Source organism: Cibotium barometz, chromosome 6 (assembly GCF_041138505.1).
Source record: "Cibotium barometz isolate CiBa-2024 chromosome 6, ASM4113850v1, whole genome shotgun sequence".
In the NCBI taxonomy this organism is placed as follows: domain Eukaryota; kingdom Viridiplantae; phylum Streptophyta; class Polypodiopsida; order Cyatheales; family Cibotiaceae; genus Cibotium; species Cibotium barometz.
Genome location: NC_141051.1, coordinates 34733555 through 34757891, shown reverse-complemented (window position 1 = coordinate 34757891; position 24337 = coordinate 34733555). Strand labels below are relative to the sequence as shown.

The window sequence follows — 24337 nt, the reverse complement described above, 5'->3', positions numbered from 1 at the left end:
GCCCTCCGCTCCAAAAAGCCGTGTGAAGGAGTAGTCAAAAGCCTCTGAGCGCTGTCTAGTGTCGAGACTACTCAGTCGACTGCGGATAGAGGATATCCGTGAAGCCCGAATCGGCATGGTAGGTCTCCTCTGCGGTGCTCGAGCAAGGGCGGTGCTCAGTGCCCGCTGGACTGCAGGTGAGCGCCAGGGTGCTGCCAGGGCCTCCCGGGGGGAGCTGAGGCGAGCGGAGGGGGAGAAGGGGGGTGGAGAAAGAGCCAAAACGGGAGCGGGAAGAGGAGGAGGCGAAGGTGGAAGTGAGGCGGGAGGGGGGGACGGGGGAGGGGGGGGTGGGGGCGAAGGAGGGGGTGCTGGCATCTCCTGATCCTCAGTCTGCGCTAGGGTCACCTCCTGGAGGGGACCAAAGCTGTTCCTCAGTGGAACCCAGTGATGCTGAGACTATGGCTGCTGCTGCATCGGCCTCTGGGCCTGCTCCTGTGGCTATCTCCCTCTACGGCGCCCCTGTCCAGGCTGCCACTCCGAGGTCTCTGTGGGTTGAGCAGGTGTCCCGGAGGCTGCGAGCCGCATCTGTGGGCGGGCCATCGGGGGCTTGTTGCTGCGATGAAGGTCGGGGTCTCCTGCGAGGGCAGGCCTTGGCCATGTGGCCTACCTGCCTGCATATAAAACACTGATTCGGGAGCCCCGAAAACTCCACTCTCTGATCGATCCATCCCCCCCCCTATCCTAGGTAGCTGAATGACCTTCGGAAGGGAGGAGATGTCAGAAACCAAAACTCTGACCGAAGGCAGGCAAGCTGCTCTAGCCACCACTGAAGCTGCTGTGGGGCCAGTCTCAAGCACCGAGCCCACCAATGCTCCTATCCTAGAAAGGAGCGGAAGGTACTCGCGTCGGAGTCTAGGGAAGCAAACTGTGACATGGAAAAGGCGCTCTCCCTGCTCGGCCGCTGCTGGGTCGAAGCAATGCTGCCACGGCCTGAAGAATGCCCGAGCGCCCCTGATGTCAAGGGGACTCATGGCTAGGACCTGGGCCACGCTCTGGGATGTCTCGAACTCAATCTGGTAGTGTCCGTGGCCCAGTAACTACACGTCCAGGATCTTGCCCACATCTGCAAGAAGGCGGGCCTGGAGAAGATCCCGGATTTCCCCTCTGCTGGGGCGAGTGCCGACTATACGGCAGATGGTGGAATGTGCCTGGAGGCGTTCCACCTCTGCGGCGAGGCTCGCTTCCTCTTCTGGCGAAAGAGAGAGCCTAATGGGGGTATCCTCAGGGGCGGGCGAGGGGGCTGCGGGAGAGTCCCTCTGAGGTGGGGCGGGAGGAGCCTCCATCAGTGTCTGAAGCTTAGTCGAAGGCGGAGCGAATGCGGAGTGACCTGGAAGAACCGAGCTGCACAAAAGGCGGAGCGGGGAGGAGCAGAGGGGGAAAGGCAGAAGACAGAGGGGGGGCGGAAGAAAATGCGAAAGGGGGGGGGGGGGGGGGGGGGGGGGGGGGCGCAAGGCGTGAGGCAGAGGCGGCAAAAAGGGGGCAGGGGGGAGGGGCGTGAGGCAGGTGGCGAAAAGGGGGCAGGGGGGGGCGAGGGCAGGAGGCAGGCGGCGGGGGTTGGGACGCGAAGGAAGGGGAGGCGCAGGGGGGCGCTAAGGAAGCGGAACAGGGGGGGCGGCGAGCGCGAAAGAGCAAGGGCCGCGAGGGGGGGGGGTGAGAAATCCAGGCGGGGGGAGCAGACGGAGAGGACGGGGCAGGCTGGGGGACGCGAGGGCGGGGAGGGAGGCGAACGTGCAGGTGGCAGCGCGAGCAGGGGGGAGCGGAAGCTTCAGCTAGCGTAGGTCGGATCTATCCAAGGGAAGGTCTGAATACCTTTAATAGCCTACGTTCATTTAGTTTCCAAATCTTCCAAGCTGTTGAATCCACCACTGAAGGAAGAGTCAGGGATGTGTGCCAAGGTCGTGGTATGTTCTATTCCATGAGCAGCGTAAAGAGCATGATCTGCAGGGGATGCCTCAAAGATATCTGGGACCTGCGGTGATAAGCCATGTAGAAACATTACTTTGGATGGGCCGACCCCACAGAAAAAAAGTATTTTATGTTTAATTTCATTGATAGGTCTCAGATAGCATGTTTTGCAATGGCATGCTAATATGGGTGCTTTTCTATGGGCTAACCAGTGCCACCAAAGTTGAATTTCAAATGGTAGATAGTGACTAGTGGTGTCTCCCTTTGTGGACCTCAAGGCTCCAACAAGGCTCCAACAGCCTTCATAGTTTCCCACCTTTTAGGGTAAGAAGATACTCATAGATGTACTAGTAAAAAACCAGTTGCCTTAAGCGGGAAGGGATGGGTTTAAGTGGGCCATAATGGAGAAAATGGTGATTTTTAAGTAGGATTAAACCTTGAGGATGATATGGGATGTGGCCAATGGTTGTCTACAGCTAGGTTTCAGTGTATCACCTCACTTGACTCTTTGTGCTCTGTGGTCTATAACTGTTTGACATATAGTTAAAGTTTATGAATCTATGAAAGGTGTTGCCCATTTTGAGTTGTTAAATGGTTAAGCGACATGACAGAAGATGGACCATCTAGATATGCGCAGTTGTTTCTAGTGTTGTCTTTGTTGAAGGTAGCAATCAACCTTTTTTGAGGCTTTTAACAACCTTATTGGTATTTCAGGTCCGTTTTTAACAACCTTTTAACAACCTTATTGGTATTTCAGGTCCGTTTTTTCTACTCGTTTACTTGCAGAGAGAATCTTTATTTGGTTATGGAATACTTGAATGGAGGTGATTTATTCTCACTCCTCAGAAATATGGGCTGTCTTGATGAGAACGTAGCTCGTGTTTACATAGCTGAACTTGTAAGTTGAAGGGATTTTCTTGTCAAGGATTTTTTTAAAAATTTTGCCAAGGTCCTTTCTTGTATTATATTTCTGATATTTGTATTGTCTTTTGCTATCTTTTTGCTTGAAAAAAGACTATTTCTTGACATTTTTTGTTTTTCAAATTTGCAGGTCTTGGCCTTGGAGTACTTGCATTCAATAGGTGTCGTGCATCGGGATCTGAAGCCCGATAATATTCTCATTGCCCATGATGGGCACATCAAGGTGAGCCAATACTTTATATCTTCACATGATTCACATGAAGATGACAACTACCATTTCTTTTTATCATCCTGTTTCCCACTTGTTCAACGATGACATTTCTAACCTTATTTGCATCTAATGTTTATCTTATATTGATGAGAATAAATGCAGACAAGCACTAATCCATTCAGCTAGCAACACAACGGAAGAGAGAACACACACACTTGTGCCGGAACGGGGCAAACCCCCCTAAGGAATTGTATATTCCAATAGAGTACTTTGAGGTACAAGCCTGAGGGTGTTTAGCACCAGATTTCCAAGTTCATGGATGAAAACAAAACAAGTAAATTCCTCGGCCCAAACCACTCAGCAAGGGAGAGGTGTTCTCACCACCCAAGCCACTTAGGAAGGGGGGAATCTAAAGCTTCACACCAGGTCCAGTGTGGATCTCTCAAGCATGATCCAGTCTCATGCAGACTTCCGTGTGTAACTCTCAAGTCATACCCAATCTCACCCTTGAACAAGGATGCACCTTCCCATAAGCCAAGCAGCACAAGAGAAGTCGGGCACCTTCAAATGATCTTCAAATGATGTTACTTAAGTACTTTTGATGTATATAGAGCACTTATTGGTATTGTTGCTTCACACCAGAGAAGGAAAGTCACGTGGCAGGTTGTACAGCAGGTACCATTCTCGTGTCAGGCAGCTCAACAGTCTGGTACAGCAGGTCGGATACTGAAGTACAACCACGTGACATCTCCACTGGCAGGTACTCAGCATTAGAGCTGATGTGGGAGCGCTGTACAGCACGCTGGTTGCAGAGAACTGGCAGGAAGAACTGTGCAGCAGCCGTACTGCTGTTCGTACAGCAGAGGGTAACAAGGTACTTCCGTACAGAGATCCTTACAGGTGATGATGGCGACCACAGCAGTCTGTACAGCTGTCGGGAAAACACTTGGGTATTCTTGTGCCTCACGAAAGCTCGATCTGCGGCCTCTACAACAACATGCGACGCAACACTGACACCAGTCCAAACGGATGTGTGAGGCCTCCACATAAGAGCCCAAAATTTCCCAATACTGCTTGACTATTCAAAAATTCCCAAAAGAGGGCGCCCACATGAGAAATAACGCGTGGGTGCGGACTAGCCTTTGTCCATTTAGTAAATTTTCCACACTTTAATAATTGTGAACACCAAGAGATATAAATCTTCCTTGAAATTTGGCCAAGTCCCAAATGAAATTTGGGCATAGTTCCTGGCCTGGATTTGGAGTCCTACAAAATACTAACCACTTGTCAAGATACAGGATCATCCACAAGATCTTGTAGGCAGGTGCTCCGACCATCCCTAGTTCTGCAGGACTGACCCATGGCAATGCAGGCAGCACACGAAAACAGGTCACACAACTAGCAAAACATCTAAACGTACATGCAAACATGAGTTATGCATACCAGTTTCTTCAGAGACCGAGGGGAGAGGAGCACCACTGATGCACCCACCAGAGCCATCTTGTTGAGACAGACCGGGGGGTGGGGGGAGGGGTGTGCTGTGAGGCCCACCTGCACGGCAAACATCTGGTCTACAGATCCAGATCCAGGACATCCTACAGCAGCACTAGATTACTTCCACTTAGCCATCCGACTTGGTGGACCTAGGCGGCCTCTTGGCAGCTGCCCTTGATTGCCCCATGGCCGAAGTTCTACATGGACCACTACCAGAGAGATTTGCACCCTAAGGAGCTCTGTACATTACCTCAGCTATCACTTAGCTCTATCATTGTACCCAGCTGTTACTGTTTTACGTTCAGTTTGTACTATCTAGGATGAGATATATCATGGAAACATTGTAACGCTTCGGTCTTATAGGCCAATTTGGCCTTTTGTAGATGTTTAATATAACTTTCTTTCTTCTCTCTTGCTTGCTTGTATATGGATCTTTGATTAGCTTGATGGTTTGCTTGCTTAGTTAGGATTGAGTGTAGGTTTCTCCCTCTCATGAGCTTCTTCTCTACCCACCTGAACCATTGCAAAGGCTAAATCTGGCATCGTCAACATCCACACAAAGTACACGTCCCATACCATACACTTCCAACCATCATGGCTGTTTTGGTCCTCACAACCAATGCAACGATCCAATGGAGGCACTAGGGATGCCCCAATCCCAAGGTCTGGAGTCCAATCACAGAACTCTCTTTTCAAACGATCCATAAACCCAACTTATATAGCACTTACTCAGTTCACACTCTGTTGAACTGTGTTGTGGCTGGCCTCAACGCTAGCCTCATTATGTCCAAACAAAAGGGACATAACATTTTTTTTATTTTTGCAAAAAGGAGACTTCTATTAACTATGAATAAACCTTACAAAATCACGGCTGGAAGCTGGAGCAAAACAAAACCTCATCCCAAAATGTAGGTTAATCTCAATCAATGTGGGGCGCAAAGGTGCCAAGAGAATCCTGTTGGGGTCGCGTTGAGAAAAAGATCCCTTGATCCCACTCAACATTCATAGTTAGCACATGAGAGATTACCACTAATCAAAAATACGCAAGACACAATAGAGAAGGAAAGATAGACCTAATCTATGGTATATTGCAAAACATGTGTCTTTACAATGATGAAGATGGACCTTGAATGTGACAGAGATATAGACACACAGGGCATAAGCCGAAAAAATTGTTTATGGCCTGGGTAAAGCAGAACGAGCCAGCACCCTATGGGTAGTTGGAAACACAGAACTTAAAAAAAATGACCTTTAGAGCCTTAGACTCAATAGCAATCTGAAGATACTCACAGGATTTGGAGCCAGCATTTCATACCTTTGTAATACATTGTACTGAATCTAATACAAACACTCTTTGAGTGAGTCCACTTCTGTAAGTTGATTGTGGTCTTTTCCCTTGCAAGTTTATCCAATATGTTTTGAGTTATTGCCAAGTAACCACTAGCCTAGCCCAGCACCAGTTAGTGTTACTCGGGATGATTACCTGGTACATTCTTGGTGTTTCTTCTATGGGATCAACTGATGACTGGACACTTTTTGTTCTCATCAACCCAGGACTCACATTCCTGGGTTGGACCTGCAACTATTCACTCTTTGAGTGAGTCTTGTGGGGGTCATTGAGAAAAAGATCCCTTGATCCCACTCAAAGGGACATAACATTTACAGCAAGCACATGAGAGATTAACACTAATCAAAACTAAGCAAGACACAATAGAGAAGGAGAGTGTGCGCTTTTGCCGCACAGGTCGTAGCTGGGGACTTGCCGGACACCGTATGCGAGCCACGAATGGCTGCAAGCATACAACCAGGGAAGGAAGCTCAAAACAGAAGGCAAAAGGTGTGTCACTCACCGCTTAACCGCCGCCTTGAAGGATTCCCGCGTCGCAGCCGTGAAGGAGGAGCCGCCGTCGCCGCTCTACCGCCTCGCCGCCGCCGCCGTGCCGCTACACAGTGCGCTCGATCGCTCTCTCTCTCTCTCTCACACACACACACACGCAGGAGAAGGAAACCAAAGAGATAAGGCAAGAGCACTCTTGTATTCACAACACATGAGAATGAGGATTTTAGGGTTACATTTGACTCATATAGGTGACTTGGCCGTTCACACTTGGGCGCCCATACATGGCCGGCCGACCCTAACCCTTATCCTACTGATATCGAAGGTGCGCCTCTCATCGGCGATCACCCAATCCCTTCATCCTTAACATATGGTGCCGACAAGCCCGGCCCATGACTCAGAATATTTAAATTAATGACGTAAAATATAGTACGTCGCCATGTCCGCCATGGGTTAACATGCCCCCCTTCCTGATGTAGATTCCGTCCTCGGAAGCTATGGTATGGTAAGCTCGAGAGGGTGTTGTGGTAGACCGTCTGCAAAACAAGGAAGTAGAGTGAAGGTATGCTGGAATTCAAAAGATATAAAGTGTATAAATTCAAGCATGTTAGACCATAATGGATGTTGCTAGGAGTACTTAGTTTAAGGGTCACATGAGTGAGCTAGTGTAGCAAATTAACAGGAGTTTAAAATTATTGAAAGTAAATCAAGAGTAAGCAAGGTGTCAAAGGTTAATCAAGGTTTATAACTGGCCTAAGTCAAGGAAAATAACCAAGCTTAATAAATAAACAGATGACCACACTGTGTCTACTCTAAGAACAAGTTAATACCACGCATCTAGGGACACAAGAAACATCAGAGTTACAGGAGCCTTTTGCCTTTAAAAAAAAAAAAAAAAAAATGTACGTGACAATTTTTACACACAATGGCGACCTTCCTAAGGCAAAACTAACATCGATCCTGGTACCATGTTTAACACAAGGCATTATCCAGGAATCTATTAGCTCACTTTAGGCAAGGCTACCCCCTACCAACCAAGGCATCGGTCTGGAGTAGAATACTCCTCGCTTACCAAGTATCAATAAGGCGATAGGCCAACATTAAAGCACATTAAGACTTGTATTGCCATTTATTGTAGGCTTTTTTTTAAAAAAAATCTATTTCTTTTGATCTTTGCTCCTGAACTATTATTTGTCTTGCATCCTTTCGACAAAGGGGTAATAGCTATGTCCTAGAGGTCAGCACACACATGGCCAGGTGTCAAACATTAAGATGGTTTGACCCTAGTCCTAAGACAATCGCATTCCAAGGTTAACTAAAGACATCATGCTGCCTAGGAATATTTCCAATAAAGTTAAGCTCATTAATGTTTTACACTAGCATGCAAGCAACTTCAAAAACTAAGTAGTACATTGACAATTTCCATGTGGTCATGCCTTATAGTTTATGAAATTAATTGAACAGAAAAAACGAAAGAGAGTGGGTATGGAAGAATTACACCTGTAATTGGAGATCTCCTTGATTTGACGAGACAGCTTGCAATTTGATGTAGATATATTTTGATGAACGTTGCGGCAGTCTCAGGACTTGAAAGCGAACCCACCTCAAACTTTTTAACCTGTACAATCAACTAACAAGCACTATACCTCGAGAGGCACATCAGTGTGGAAAATCAAAGACTCGTTTAAAGAATCCAAACTAGAAAAGAACTTGAAAACACTAACCTACCTACCAGTTACCACACTACTACTGAGGATACGGTAAGAGGATGTTGTAGAGTCCTGGCTCTAGCCCTAAGGCTAAGCCTCTATCCGCATCATCCAAACAAATAAAGTCAACCTCAGTAGTGCCATGAGTTTCATCCGTCCATTCATCATTATCAGATATTTCCTTTTCATTTTCCCATCCACATAAACTCATCAAGAATGTAACCATGCGAGGATAGTCATCTTGTGGAAAAGGAAAGCATTGGGCTATCGAGGATATTTCCTCTACGGAGTAGGGGTCAGTCATGGTCAATAGGCGAATTAGCCATTCTAATTCCTCAACATTTTCCTCTCTGGCTAGTACATCTATATGATCCCATTCAGTTTCAATAACAGGATAGCACATGTGAAATATCTGAGAAAGGTATAGATGATACCTCTCACCAAGGGTGGGAGTGGATGAAGTGTATGATGATCGTGCATCTGCCATATCTGCAAACACAGATATAGCATCAGTAGGTTTATGACAGGTCAATCTAGTTCTTGATTGTATATACGGATATCTCTGCTTTTAACGTGCTCTTGCTCTTTTTACTATTTTTTGCTTTTCTTTTTCTTTTCTTTCTGTGTATGAAGCTATATATATACATTCCCTTGAATTTGGCAATTACATGGTCAGGGAAGAAGGTTAAGGAGAAAGCATTAGAATGTCGAGCGTGAGTACATGCTCCCCCTTTCCTTGGGTAGATCATATTATTTGCAATGATGTTGCAGCCTCTTGGAACCAATTTGTCCAGCGGGTCATAGGTTGTGATGTGGGCAGATAGCTTTTTATGACCCTTGTGGCCACATCCAATTGTAGAGATGGTAGTGTACGCTCCCATTGACGAATGGAGGAAATGGTTTCCGACGATACTATTACAAGGGGAGACGTAGACTCATCGGTTTTTTGTTGGGTGTTGACAAGAGTAGGTGTAGAGCATGTAGAAACTTCTATATGAGTGTGTGCCTGGCATGAGGAGCTAGAAGCTTCATGTGGCTCCCCCCTTCCTGAGCTAGGTGGTAATGATCGATATCGTTTGGGAATCCAAACTAACTCTGGAAGAAGTGGTGCGGAGCACTCTGTTACCTTTCCCTTACCACGGTCTTGAATTGTCATTGGGGTGGCAACAATTGGTTTGCAAGGTTTTACAGGTGATGTAGAAGGATTCACCTTATGTTTAGGGACCCAAATCTGGTCATTCCCCTCGTAGTACCCTTGGGCTACTAATAATTTTTTAGGGATCCATCGCGATGTTACATTGCCCTTTCTCAGGTGGGTAGCTACTTTCCTTTTACGAGGCTTCTTGGTGGCTGAACGAGATTGAGCAGGGGAAGTAGCTGTTAACGAAGCTTTGGGGACCCATTTGTATGTACTCTTTGGCATAGTAAGCGAAGCTTTAGGGACCACCTTGCCTGTTTCCACTCTTGGCGTTGAAGCGTTAGAGGGGTGGTCAACAATCGAAGATGGTTTTGCCACTGGACTTGGTGATTTTTCGTTATCCATCATTTTGTCCAGAGTCGATGGCTTAGGTGCGGGATTTTGAGCGGTCAGACCTAGTGTTGGTTCTTGCGTTGTGACTTGTCTGGTTGCCCAATCGATATTGCACTTGGTGGCCATCATCCATTTGCGCCCTAAGATTACAGTCCCTTCCATGGTGCCAGCAGGCATAACCAAAAAGCTTTGAATTATGGTTCCCTTGTCATAAGCAACCGGAGTGTGCAGAATTCCTGAGACAGGGGTTTTCTTCTTGTTGATTCCTTGAACTTGGATAGAACTCTTGGTTAAAGGTGGTTTTCCCAGTTGACACCACACGCCATATGATAGCAAATTATTTTGAGCTCCTGTATCCAATAATGCATTATACAGCACCTCCCCGTAAGGACTCTGTAACTCAATTGGGTATCTTAGAGGTGGGTCAGATTCCAGTGCATCCTCCTCTGCTTCCTCGAAAAATACTTGCGTAATTCCCAAGTTGGCTTCTCGTTGTCGCCTAGCACGCTGTTGACGTTCTTTGGCTTCGACTCTCGCTTGTATCTTTTTAAGCTCAGCTTGTTCTTTAGCTGCCTTCTTTTGATGGATTGCATGTAACTCCTCTTGGCTCAGGGGGTCATAGTATCTTTTGAACTTACTCCCATTAAGGAATCCAATGGTTTCAACTCCGTCGAGAGTCTCCACCCTGATGGTACCTTGCGGGGTAATTTCACATACTCTATACGGTCCCTTACCAGCATATTTGAGCTTTTTCTTTTCGTTTCGCACTCCATACATCAGGACTTTATCCCCAACCTTGATGTCCTTGTCCTTTAGATGGCGATCAAACCATTTTTTCCTTCTATCCTTCTCCACAAGGGCATTGTACACAGCCAATTGTCTTTCTTCATTTAGCCGCTCAAGGATATACAGACGCTCTGCTAAGGGATTACCATCCCAACCCTCTTGAGTAGCAACACGAAGACTTGGAATGACAAATTCCCATGGCATGACTGCTTCTTGGCCATATACCATTTTGAATGGTGTGCAATTAATAGCCACTTTGTACGCAGTACGATAGGCCCATAAAGCTGTTGTAAGCTTTAGATCCCAATCCGTGCGATGAGCTTCAACTGTCTTTGTCAAAACAGAGATTAATGTCTTGTTTGTACTCTCGGCTTGGCCATTCGCTTGCGGATAGTAAGGAGTAGATTTATGATGGGATATCATGAAATTTGTTGTGAGCTCCTTAATCACTTCATTTATAAAATGTGTCCCATTGTCGCTCACAAGTTCAAAAGGACAACCGAAGCGTGTGATTATATTTTCAAAGAGGAACTTGGCTGTTGTCCTCGCATCCGCCTTACGTGTCGCTTTCGCTTCAGCCCATTTGGTCATATAGTCAGTGGCCACAATAATATAGCGAGATTGTGTGTTTCGGGCTGCTGGGCTAATTGGACCTACAAAGTCTAAACCCCACTTTTCAAATGGTTGGTTTAATTTGATCGGATGTAGGGGCATCTGATCTTTCCTCTGGGGTTTCTTGTATCGTTGGCATTCATCGCAACCCTTCACAAAGAGTGATGCATCTTGGAACATAGTGGGCCACCAATACCCTGATTGTAAGATCTTTCGCGCAGTTAAGTCGCCTGAGAAGTGACCACCGGCTATGCCCATATGTGCCTCTTGCAAAATGTATAGATACTCATCCTCTCGGGCACAACGCCTAAGAACGTCATCCTTTCCTCTTTTATAAAGAGTCCCGGCTATCAGGCAATAGGGTTCGCATTCTTTGATTAGCTTTCGAGCTAGATCTTTACGAAGCTCCTTGGGTGGAAAGCCATTAACTAAAAAGTTAACAATCTTCTCACTCCATTCAGGCATTGTCTCCACCATGAACAGGGAAGTGTCCGGTAAGTCATCATCAACCCCCGTAGGAGCCTCACCATTAGGTATGCGAGACAAATGATCAGCCATAACATGTTTTTTGCCAGGTCTCACAACAACAGTGAAATCAAACTCAAGAAGAATCAATAGCCATCGTGTGATTCTTCCTGTGGAGCATGGTTTGTTTACCAGATACAACAATGCTTGATGATCCACATAGAAAACAAACTTGGTGGCAAGGAGGTAATAACGAAATTTCCTTACTGCATATATCATTGCCAACCCTTCTCGCTCCGTAGTGGTGTAGTTCATCTCAGCATCGTTCAACTGGCGACTGGCAAAGCTAATGGGGTAGTCTAGCTTGTGTTCTCCAGGTTGAGTTAACACACACCCAATAGCAAAGTTTGATGCATCAATATGCACATGGAAGAGTAAATCCCAGTTAGGCATTCTCAAGATTGGAGCACTCGCCAAGGCCTTCTTTAATAGCTCATAGGCACGATCACATTCTTCGGTCCAAATAAACTCGATGAGAAGCTTATACAATGGTCGAGCTATCGCGGCGAAGAATAGAATAAATCTTCGATAATAACCAATGTGGCCCATAAAGCGTTGGACTCCCTTGTAGTTGGTGGGTGGGGGTAATTCCAGAATGACCTTGATTTTACTCTCGTCAGTGGAAATCCCATTTTTGGACACTATATGCCCTAAGATAACTCCGTATTTAACCCAGAATTGGCATTTGAAAGGATTCAAGGAGATGCGATATAATCTACACCTTTCAAATATTTTTCGTAAACACATCAAGTGCTCATCCCAAGAGGAATGAACACAAAGATCGTCTAAGAAAGCTTCACAGAAGTCCCTTAGATATTCCTTAAAGGCCGTGTTTATCAATCGTTGGAACGTTGCAGGTGCATTGGTCAGGCCAAAAGCCATGACGCGAAAGGCAAACACTCCAAACTCCGTGATAAATGCTGTTTTAGCTTGGTCCTCGTCTGCAATTGTGATCTGATTGTAACCCGAGTACCCATCTAAAAAGCTATATGCCTCCTTGCCTGCCACTCTTTCAAGCACATGTTCAGAATACGGCAAGGGGTAATGATCCCTTCTGGTGGCTGCATTAACCTTTTTGAGATCAACGCACACTCTGAGTTTCCCATTCTTCTTTGGTACGATGACTATCGGAGAAACCCATTCTGAGTGCTCAATAGGGTATATGAATCCACATTTTACAAGCTTTTCAATTTCCTCTTGTACAATCTTTGCGTACTTAGGATTCATTGGGTAGGGACGTTGCTGGACTGGTTTAGCAGTGCTAATCATTGGAATCGTGTGTTGCACCACCGAGGGTGGAACACCCTTCATATCATGATATGTCCAAGCAAATATGTCCTTGAATTCTTTAAGAAGCTTCGTAAGTGCAGCTTCTTCCGCCTTGGTGAGGTCTTGAGCAATATAAACTGGTTTAGACTCCTCACCCGGATCTGCTAAATCTATCTCCTTAACTACCGCAGGGCCATCGTAGACACCGCTACTCCCATTGGTAGGCGTTCGCTGGGCTTTTGTGTAGACTACTTTACGTTCCCCTGTGGTGAATGATTTGAAATGCTCGGGTGCGGGGTGTAAGTCTACTGGTTCTTGTTGTGCCAGACTTTTTTCTTTCAATTCCGCTTCCTTTTGTTGTTGAGCCAACTCTTGGTTTTGCCGCCTTCTTGCAGTACGACTTAGTTTCGGCTTCTCTTCGATTTCTAATTGGGCGACGTCATGAGGTTGCGGAATACACCACATGACATTTTGGAGGTATTGTCCCCAATTATCCGCTATCTTCCGATGAGCATCAATGGCTCCTACATAACTAAGCCATTCTGCAGTGGATCGCTCCTTGTTTATTGCAGTTCGTACATTAGCTCGATAGCGTTGGCGCTTATGTCTCGTTTTCTTCTTACCAAGTTTTTGATTTTTGTTTCTATCCGATTCGGACTCACTTGGTCGATCTTCACTTTCGGATGAACTGCAGGGGGCCACTGTCCTAGGCCTTAAGCACCTTGCTTCCACATTTGGGTGAATATTTGATTCATTTTCCCCATCAGGCTCAGAGTCAGTTTCTTCTTGAGATTCATACTCAGAGTTGCATTGGTCAGAGTCTTCGCTACTTTCAGTGTCAGTGGAGTTTGCCACTTTCTCGCCATCAGGAGTCAAGTGCATAACACCTATCATGTTTATTGGCACTAACGGTGGCATATCTTGCCCCTCAGGTGTTACCCAACTTGTGCCTCTATTTCCCCATGTGTCTATGGTTGCCGCTAGGTGTACCCAATCCACGTTATCCGACTCAGTCATACCCGGTAGGACATCCATATAAGGAGAATCTTTCCCATCATCAGTCTCTTTTTTGCATGTATAGCAATACCTTAATGGGGCGGAGTGAATAGTGGTATCCGATCGATTATCAATGATAACCTTGCTTCCTAAAGGATGTGCACGACCATTCTCAAGATCAACTCGAATGACAGAGTCCTGGAATTGTAGGTAGACATGGTTTTTCGACCAGTCATGCACCATTTGTGCTTCCCTCATGAAAGGACGTCCTAAGATCATTTGATATGACATAGGATGCTTGGAGAAATCCATTACAATGAAGGTATGTTTTACCTTGTACCCCAGGACCTTGATCTTAAGGTCCCTTAACATTCCAATAGGTTTAGCTATGGTTCCGTTTGCCATCTTAACCACTATGTTTGTGACTTCAAGGTGAGGTCTTCCCATAGATTCCCAACAGTTTTTAGTCACAATGCTCACTCCAGCACCACCATCAAGGATTCCCTTTAGAGTTAATCCCTTGGTAGTAATAGGGAGGGTGGCATTAGATTCGTCCCCTTCAAAGTACTGTCCCAACTTGTTCACAGGTATTTCAACGACGGAGTCTTCATCTAGGTTGGGTTGTAGATCCCAATGCTCCCCTTCATCTTGAAGCGTGTCAGGTCTATCCATATTTGCAAATTGTGGTAGCCCTGCCTTTAGTTCTCCATTGAGAAATGCCCGAAGAGCTAAGAATAGCTCAGGATCTCCGTATAATTTGGATATGATCGTGGTTCTAATTTCAGAGGACATGAAATCCATTAGCTTAGACACATTCAACGGTACTTTTCGAGACATCGCCCCTTGACTAGGGACTGGTGAAGATGGAATCACTTCCTCTTCAATGGGGTCAGGCATTCCCTCACTAAACATTCTTTCAAGCAAAAAGGGTGTTTGCCCACTTCCTGATGTTCTATCCTCACTTTCTTCCCGAATGATACTAGGTATAGCTAACGGTTTATGGTTCTTGTGAGGCTGAACTTGCGTAGGAAACACTGTGTCTGGAATTTTGACTTTTCTCGGGTTTGGTTCCAGTTCTCTTTGTGTTTCTTTCACCAAACCCCTTAAGTGTTGCACTTGTTCAATCTCCTCAACGGGGTTTGGGTAGGTTCCAATCTTTTTCTTAAGGGTTTTTGGCCCACGTGGCTTGTCTTGGGGAATCTCAGTCAGTTTGGGTGGTCGAGAGGGCATTAACTGACTTGGTTGTGGGGCCGAGAAAGTTTCCTTCTGTTTCCCCTTATTTATGTACTCGCTTGATTCTCCTTCATTGATCTCCCGAGTGGGTTCCTCCCTTAAGGTAGTGGCTTTGGTCCCCACGGTTTCTATTGAATCAGAATCATCTTCAGGATCATTCATATACACGGGGTCGCCTCCTGTCCCTATGTTGGTCTTTGAACTGGGCTTGGAGATCATGGCATTAAGCGATCTCTTCCGTCGTATTTTCTTTTTCTTTGCCTGAGCGATTGATGCAGTATCCCTCTCTTCAAGAATGTAGTTTTGATTTTGAAGCATTGACCGTGTAACTACATTCGCGGGTACAACAGGTGTGGTTCCTCGTGCTTGGTTGGTGACCTCAACCAAATTCAATGGCGTAATCTTGGGTGCATTAGGATTATGTGGACATTGAGCGATCAAATGATCTATGCCACAACGATTACATGTAAGTACCGGCATTCCCGATGTGCTCCCTTGATTTGGTTGCATTTGAGTAGCGATCTTCTGTAGCCTATTAGGGCACTCTGCTACACGATGCGGTCCACCACACTCATAACATTGAAGAGGTGGTCTCCTTGCCATGGTATTAAGGTTTTGCCCTCTTGTGGCAAGAGCAGCCGCTTGATATACAGGCTTGACTTGCCCGAAATGATCCTCCATGTAGTACTGGGGAATCATTTCAAACGTATCAATCCCATATGGAAGAGTGGGGTCTATCTCCTCTTCATAATCCCCACATGCACTATGTGACTCACAACCCATCTTGTTTATTGGGGTAATCCTTGGATGTGGAGGTTGTGGTCCTAGCACTGGCGGTGGTAACGGCACAGACTGGACTACATTCGGATTCCTTGGAACTATGTGCTGTGACGGTTGCTCGATAGGTTGTGCAGGCATTAGCGCGGGTACTTGAGGTGTGTTTGACCAAGCTAGTGGTGCCTGGTTTGCCAACATTCGCTTAAGTGTTAGGCAATCTTTAGATTGATGGCCATACTTACCACCTGCATTGCAATTCCCATTGAATTTGACTCTAAATGTGGGACATTCACTCGTGCTATGTGGTCCTAAGCACACCGAACACCATTGTTGCTCTCTTCTTGGGTACATATGGCTATTCTGAGGAGCTCGATTACCCCTAAAGTATTCTTGGAGAGCCTTAGTAAGGTCGGTCAAACAGACATTTCAGATATCTTGGGCTCCTTGGCAATAGGTTTCACCGTCATTGGCTCGTGCCCAGATACTTGCGAACTAACGGATTTTGTTTCCGAAGACACCTTTTTACCTGCAATCATCAAGTTGTCTTCTAACTGGATTGCATTGGCAGTGACTGCTTCCCATGTTGTAAGACCTCTAATGACTAGGCCATTGTAAATGTCCTCGTGGCGCAATCCTCTGATGAATCTATCGAGGAGTTGGTTGTTATTGAAGCGTTCATCGGGAGTGCAGCGAGAATTTAGATGCTTCAATCGACTTATAAAGTCTCTCACTGACTCCCCTTCCTCGCGTTCAGCTTTTTGGAGTTGAGATGCTACTCCCCAGAGACACCCTCACGTATGTATTCTTTCAAGAACAACCTCTTGAGAGTGGGGTAGTGAGTGCGCTCTTCAACCCTTAAGGTTCGATACCAATCTCCGGCCTTCCCACTCAAGGTTAAGCCTAAGGCTTTACACTTATGCAGCTCATTGTGCTCTTCCAAGGAATCACACACGTGTTCAAAGACTTCAATGTGCTTCCTAACATCCTCGTTACCACTGAAGTTTTGAGTGAGCTTAGCCACTTGTACTGCCTTGCTTCTAGGTTCTCTCTCAGGCATACCCCGCATGTTTTCCGCAATGGATCGTCCGATCGTCTGAGCAAATGCTGCGAGATCACCTAAGTGAGCAGGCATAGTTGGTGGAGGCACTTCTGGGATAGCCTGGCTGATAGGAGTTGGCGTTGGTCTGAGTATGTTGGCAAATGACGTAGGATATGATATGTAGCTAGGCCTAGCTCCTCTTGGATAAGGGTTGTGATAAGGCAGTCTTGGAGCATACGCCATTGGCATACTAGGAGGCGTAGGAGCTACTTGAGCATGAGTAGCAATAGGTACATAAGGCCGATAGGCACTGGCACGCACTGTTGTAGGTGCTGTTCCACTAGGTAGCGGTGTCGTGCTAGCTACAGTGGTGACAGGTGTGCTTTCTATCATGCTCATCATTGGGGTAGGCATTGTGGAGTCCTTAATGGAAAGTTGAGCCAAGGTTGGAAAGCTAAAGTTACTACTCGTGGGCTCAACCTGCATTGAGACTCCAGGCGAAACAACATATGAAGGGTCTATGGGACTCACCGAAGGAGTCTCCAATTGTGATAGGGTTGGTTGTTTGGCCTTGCCCGTATCCAAAAACCTCATAGGGCCAGTGGAAACTAGGTCCACTCCCCTATTTTGCCTCTCAATTTGGATAATTCTATGAATAACATCACATATCATGTGTTGTTGCTAGATGTAGATCGTAGGACTTCTAACCAACCTACATGGTATGTGTAACCTGTGTATAGGTCAGTTAGAGTCTCTGTGTGTAGATCATATTCCCAATTTTCATTGAGAAATATCCCATCTAGACTTGGTGTGCCAAATGGTTCTCTTGAAGTGGACGCAATGTCACTTCTTATGGATTGGCTTCTAGGGACCTCTACTTTAGGAAGAGCATCGGAATGTGGTAGCTCAGTAGGGCCCTCATTAAACGAAGTGGGTAGAATATCCACATGGACACTCTTTGGGAGGGTAGGGTCTACATAAGATGTGAATGGCGAATCTACTACCCCTCCCTCCTCATTTACTTCGCTTGTCGCATGTTCAGAGCGTGTAGCTCTACTAAAGGTCTCTATTAGACGACTAAACATGCTAGATCCGGGTTGTGGGGCCCACACTGGCATGTTTTGGCTTGTCTCCTCAGGATTCTTGGTAGGGTGCCCTTCCATGGCTTCTGAGTCAGAGGACGAGTCACTATCCACTATTCGTGGATCTTGGGTTGCACTCCCTTGGGTTCCAGCCGAAGGCCAAGATGCCAACGTAGAGGGATGGTGTGAGCCTGCGTAAACTGAAACACTTTCTAGTGGTTCAGGCTCTAGCACCCGACCAGAACGTAGATGCATGTGACGTGGGTACCCTACGTGCGTTGTAACTACCCTTGAAACTCACACAAGTGGTTTCTTAGGTGTTTCGCACCCCGTTTTTACTTGTTTTTGTGTTGTTTTTAACCCGTTTTTGATCCCCTTACTTACAGTCGAACTTGGACTAGGGCGTATGATAGCTCGAAACGAGCGTATCGTTCAAAGGATCCTAGTGTGCTTTACAGCACCGTGTTCGCCTATCTAGAGCTCCTGTAGTCCTCAAAATAGTCCGTTTCCCTTGGGGGGAAGGGGCAAAAGCCTATTTGCTTGTGGAGGAAAGGGTGAGGGCTTTATCCCACATGCTCACTTTACTCCTTGGGGAGTGGGCTACATATAGGGCACGACTTCCCATAAGCTCTCACTTGAGAGAAAGCTATGGAGGCTCACTCTCCTATATATATATATCAAAAGACCGAGACCGAGACCGAGGCCGGGGCCGGGGTCGTGGGTCGGGGGTCGTGGGTCGTGGGTCGTGGGTCAATTGGGGTTCTTTCTTTTCAAAATTTTTTTCTCCAATTAGAAAATCTTTCCTCTCCACATGTTTGGTTCTTTCTTTGAAAATAAAATTTAATTTTTTCTTTTTTATTTTTTATAATTTTTTTATTTTTTATTTTCTGTTTTTTTTTTTGTGAGATAAGTTCTCTAGGGTTTCCTTAGGGTTCAGCCTTGGCCGCGGCGCAGTTCGCACACACAGCACAGATCTGGGGATTCAGAAATCCCTCTCACACACAGAAACCAGATAACAGAACGCACGCCCACACGCGGAGCGAAACTATAACAAAAGAAACAGAAATGCAACACAGAAACGCCTTGACAACAAACACACAGTCGCTTTCCTACAGTGTAGATTAAACTTCACGCAGCAGCCGAGCTGCAAACTGGAGCTTGGTGTAGGGCAACTCCCCGGCAGCGGCGCCAAAAATGTGCGCTTTTGCCGCACAGGTCGTAGCTGGGGACTTGCCGGACACCGTATGCGAGCCACGAATGGCTGCAAGCATACAACCAGGGAAGGAAGCTCAAAACAGAATGCAAAAGGTGTGTCACTCACCGCTTAACCGCCGCCTTGAAGGATTCCCGCGTCGCAGCCGTGAAGGAGGAGCCGCCGTCGCCGCTCTACCGCCTCGCCGCCGCCGCCGTGCCGCTACACAGTGCGCTCGATCGCTCTCTCTCTCTCTCTCTCACACACACACACGCAGGAGAAGGAAACCAAAGAGATAAGGCAAGAGCACTCTTGTATTCACAACACATGAGAATGAGGATTTTAGGGTTACATTTGACTCATATAGGTGACTTGGCCGTTCACACTTGGGCGCCCATACATGGCCGGCCGACCCTAACCCTTATCCTACTGATATCGAAGGTGCGCCTCTCATCGGCGATCACCCAATCCCTTCATCCTTAACATATGGTGCCGACAAGCCCGGCCCATGACTCAGAATATTTAAATTAATGACGTAAAATATAGTACGTCGCCATGTCCGCCATGGGTTAACAGAGAGATAGACCTAATCTATGGTATATTGGAAAACATGAGTACTTACAATGATAAATATGGACCTTGAATGTGACAGAGGTTGGAAACACATGTACATTGCTGGAGGACAGCCATGGCAAGAGCGGCGTATGGGGCAAGGGCGCTTAGACTATGGGTCTCGTAACCAATGACTACAAGTCTCATAATTGATCTTCCACATTAAGAAGTATCATAGACAGCTATTAGTAGGCTATAAATTTATTTATTTTTCAGGAAAGAGACTACTCTCAAGTACGAAAAAGTCATACAACAATCACAGCTATAAGGCGGAATAGAATAGAATTAATATGTAAGGTGATCTCAAGCACTAAGGAGCAATATAGTGCCATGAAAGACTTGTGGGACTAGAGGAAAAGAAAATGCCTTGGTCCCACTCCCACATAGATACAATGCGCTTTGCCTGCGCGGCGGAACGAGACGACCCGTGAATACGAGCCCAAGTAGCCATGAGAGTATGGATGATATCACCCCATATAGTGCTAATGCATTGAGACTCAAAAATCTAAACACCCTCAATAACCTCCGTGCATCTAGCTCTCCAGTTGTGCCATGCTGTAATACTGGCAACAATCTCCCTACTGGAGTCAATCCTTTGTCTGGGGGGTATATAATGTGAGTGAGGGACATCCTGCAACAAACCATGTTGGGCAATATCTCTACGAATAAAAATGGCAGTGTCTGTATCACTGTCCTCGTAGAAAAGCTGTGGACCAGACCGGGAATGCCAAGCAACTGCCCCCCAAGTAACATACATAGCGCGGCCACTCAATTTGCCCATAAGATGGGCTATACAACCCCAAATACGTTGTGCAGTGCTGCATCCCCATAAACAATGCTGTAGAATCTCAAAATTTGCCGCACATCTCGGGTAGGTAGGTGCTACACCAAAAACCGATCTCCACTAATTGGTGGGGAGACCAGCATGTAAAAATAACCAAAAGAAATGAGAGATTTGGCTCCTTTGTATGCACGCCAAAGCCCACGCCAATATCTGCACTGTATCATTGGAGTGATGTTATAAACTCTCCCAATCAGAGCCTGAGAGTAGGGATCCTATGAATTTGTCAAGTGATGGGAAGCTTGGCATTCCGAACCGTGAAACTGGAAAAACGAAGGCTTTTCAATGGATCGAAGGCATGAATCCACTCCCACTTTACCTGGATCCCACTGAAGATATTTGATAGGACTACCACCATACACCCACAAACACCAAGAGCCATGAGTCCATAGTCACAAGGGATGGGGGACGGTGACGGGGACGGGACGGGGGACGGCCATAAGTAGGGAACGGGGACGGTGGAGGGAACGACACTCAAAAAATACTTTTTTTTAAAACTTTTCTACTCTACACTTATTCTACTTTGGAAGTACATCAAAATGAGCACAAATTTACACTAAAATGGTAAGCTTTTGAGTCATATTAATAATTAAGTAGATACAAAATGAGTCATGACTCAAGAGTCAGGAGTCAGGACTAAGCCTTAAGGAGGCAGAATACATGGACAGACTCAAATGAGTCAATGACAAAAAAAGTGTTGAAGACTAGAGGCTAGAGACTAGAGCTAAGTAGTAAGGCCCATGAATCATGATCCATGAATGATCATCTACGTGAAGTGCTCGCCTCATGGTCATGGGTAGCTTGTGCCAAAGAAGCATCAAGCTCATCCTCAGTCTCATCCTCACTGGCATGCTGCTCCTGCACCTCATCCTCCTGTTGCTCTTCTTGTTGACTCATCTCCCACTCGGTGAAGGAATCTGCCTTCTTGGTCACGCTCTTGCAAAGCATTCGCAAGTTCGCGCTGACGAAGACAAGGTCATTGGCACGCTCTACTCCGAGTCGGTTCCTCTTCCTAGAGGCAATGTGGCTGTAGGTACTCCAAAGTTGCTCCAAGCAAGAGAAGGTGACGGCCTAGCTAAGTATGCGGATGGCAAGCTGCTGCAGCTCCGGTCCATCTGAACCAAAGTCCTCCCACCATAGAGCAGCACCAACTTTGGAGCGGTCAACCTGTGCATCATGACAGCCATAGGAGCCATGAAATGACCTGTACATCGAAAGTTGGTCCCTGATCTTGCGCCTAAGCGATGCATCAGGCACAAGACGATCCACCATCTAGTGCTCACCTCCCGGTCGCTCACGTGCTTGTTGCCTTGGAATTCTGGGTCCACCACACAAGCTGCTGCATGCAATGGAGAGTAGTAGGAATTCCACCTTCCTAGACACAAGGCATGGATCTCCTCGTATCTGTCTTCGTCAGGCACGAAGTCTTTCAACTTCTCTATGATGCGATCCATGGCCTCGTAGACCTTGCCTATGCATGGTTGCATAGCGTCTACAATCCTCAATAGGTGGACTATGGGCCTCACCATAGCATCTGTGGTCTTCACACGCTCCCACCAAGAGGCGTCATCCGCCCATAGCCTACACTCTTGGCCAATGTTTGTATGGGACTCTTGCATGGCGACAAACTCGTCGCTAAGGAAAAGCCCCCTCAAAGCACCGCTACAATCCTTCAACCGGCTCAACATGAGAAAGTTGTAGGCAAACCGGGTGTCGGAATATTTGAGGAGAGAGAGACAGGACCTCTTGTTGAACTCATGCCGAAGTCTTTGGTGGTTGAGGACAAAGGAGACCATGGTGTTGGCCTCCTCAATGAGCGGGCTGATCCATGGTAATGCCCCGATGTCCTTGAGGAGGTTGTTTAGGCAATGAGCCATACAAAAGGACACCGTGACATGTCCATACATACCTTGGAGAATAGCTCCCGCCGCCCTATTGGAAGGCTCCCCATCCGCAACAAAGCCCACTACATGCTCGGGGCCAACGATCTCCATGGTGGTAGCCCACTCCGCCGCAAGCACATCCGCGCTCTTCCCAGTGCCGGATGCATCATGAGATGAGATGAAGTACATCTCTCCGCGGGAATATGCAACCATGCCGTGAATACACCTCTTGAGGGTGTCACTCCATCCATCCGCAATGAGGGAGACTCCGTTCCTCTCCCATTGCCGCTTTGTGTTGTCGGCCACTTGCTCTACAATGCGCTTCTCCTTCTCGAGCAATGTAGTGCGCAAGCTCTCGGATGAGGGGGGCGTATAGGTTGAGCCATACTCCCCAATCTTCTTAACCATGACCTTGAAGTATTCCGACCTATTCAAGAAAGTAATTTACTAATGAGAAGGGGACTAGGATGATGAAAACATGAATGATGAATTGGCAATGATCGATTGCACTTACCTAGCCGCTTGAAAGGCAATGTGGTCGTGGAAGAAGAAGCGGGCCACCGCCATATCCACCTCCTCCTTCAACTTGGGGTTCCAATTCTCCCCAAGTGTAGATTGTCGCCGTGGGCCACGTAATGATTGAGAGGCCGTGGAGATGGAGGGTGCCGGCGTCGTGGATGGAGTAACATTCCGACTTGATGGTGAAGGTGATGGTGTGCATGATCCCGATCCACCACATGATTCCATTGTAGAGGCTTGAGTTCCTCTCCCCATCGTTGCGGGATCCACGGCCACTCGTGGTGTCCTTCTTGTCGCTTCGACTGCTTCGTAGACTCTAAGCTTGTCAAGAAGTTCTGGTCTCTTCTCGGGCGTGACATTCGTGCAAAACCTCACCTCATGCCCACTCTCATGCAAGAGGTGGGCTCGCACTTTGTCGGCGCCACCCGTTCGCTGGTACGGGCAAAGCTCTGCACCCCAAGCAACCCTCGGTGAGTCACTAATCCAAAAACCAACAGATTTGTGCGAATTAATGAAGGCCCCTGCTGCCAAACAAAGCTCTTCTAGTGCTACACGGAAGGAACATAAACATGTGTGAGGCCTCCAAGAACATGGCTGTGTCATCAGCTAACTTAGAGTCAACCAGGCTACCAGCTGCTCTTGACTACGAAGAGGCAACCTCAATCTAGAAATACCAGCAGTGGAGCGGAGGAGGATGCTCATGGTCTGTGCGACTATGATATATAATAATGGGGCTAAAGGGCATCCTTGCCCGTATTGAGCGAGAGATTTGAAACCGCTCACCTTTATCGCTGCAAGGGAGCACACTACTGTGGGCATCACGGTACATGCATGAAAATCCCCTGATCCATCTCTAAGAGAAACCCATATGGCTAAGAGTACCCTCAAGGAAGTCCCAATCCACTCTATCATAAGCCTTCTCAAAATCCAAAAGCAGAATGGCTAAAGGCTGATTATTCGCTTTGGCCCATTCCACGGCCTCCCAAAATGAGAAAATGTTATCAAAGATGCTCCTTCCGTGTAAGAATCCATTGAGTATCATGAATGGCATCTTGCAAAATTGGCTGCAATCTAATGCTCACTGCCTTAGCAAGAATCTTATATGTAGTCCCAAGTACGGTGATAGGTCTCCACTATCCAATCAAGGTCTTATTCCCACTCTTAGGGATAAGGAAGATAAGCCCCTCACTTAGAGAAGAAGGCATAGAACCTATGTCCCACATCTCCTGGAGAGCCGCTGTGATCTATGTCCCAATCTCATCCCAAAAAGTAATGAAAAAAATAGGGGAGAGACCATCCTCTTGGACTTACCATGAGATAAGGC

At 46.8% G+C, this 24337-nt stretch overlaps 1 protein-coding gene across 2 annotated transcripts in view; it reads left to right on the top strand.

Annotated features, from left to right (window-relative positions):
- The window catches only part of LOC147637675 (putative serine/threonine protein kinase IREH1), a 181013-nt gene that overhangs the window by 125991 nt on the left and 30685 nt on the right, over positions 1 to 24337 (top strand). For both annotated transcript variants that reach the window (XR_015266070.1, XM_086799504.1), the window contains exons 8-9: positions 2702 to 2842; positions 2996 to 3088. Coding sequence is in view for 1 of the 2 variants with exons in the window: in XM_086799504.1 (XP_086655630.1) it covers positions 2702 to 2842; positions 2996 to 3088 (234 nt within the window). In the remaining variant the exon portion in view is untranslated. The remainder of the gene's footprint in view (positions 1 to 2701; positions 2843 to 2995; positions 3089 to 24337) is intronic.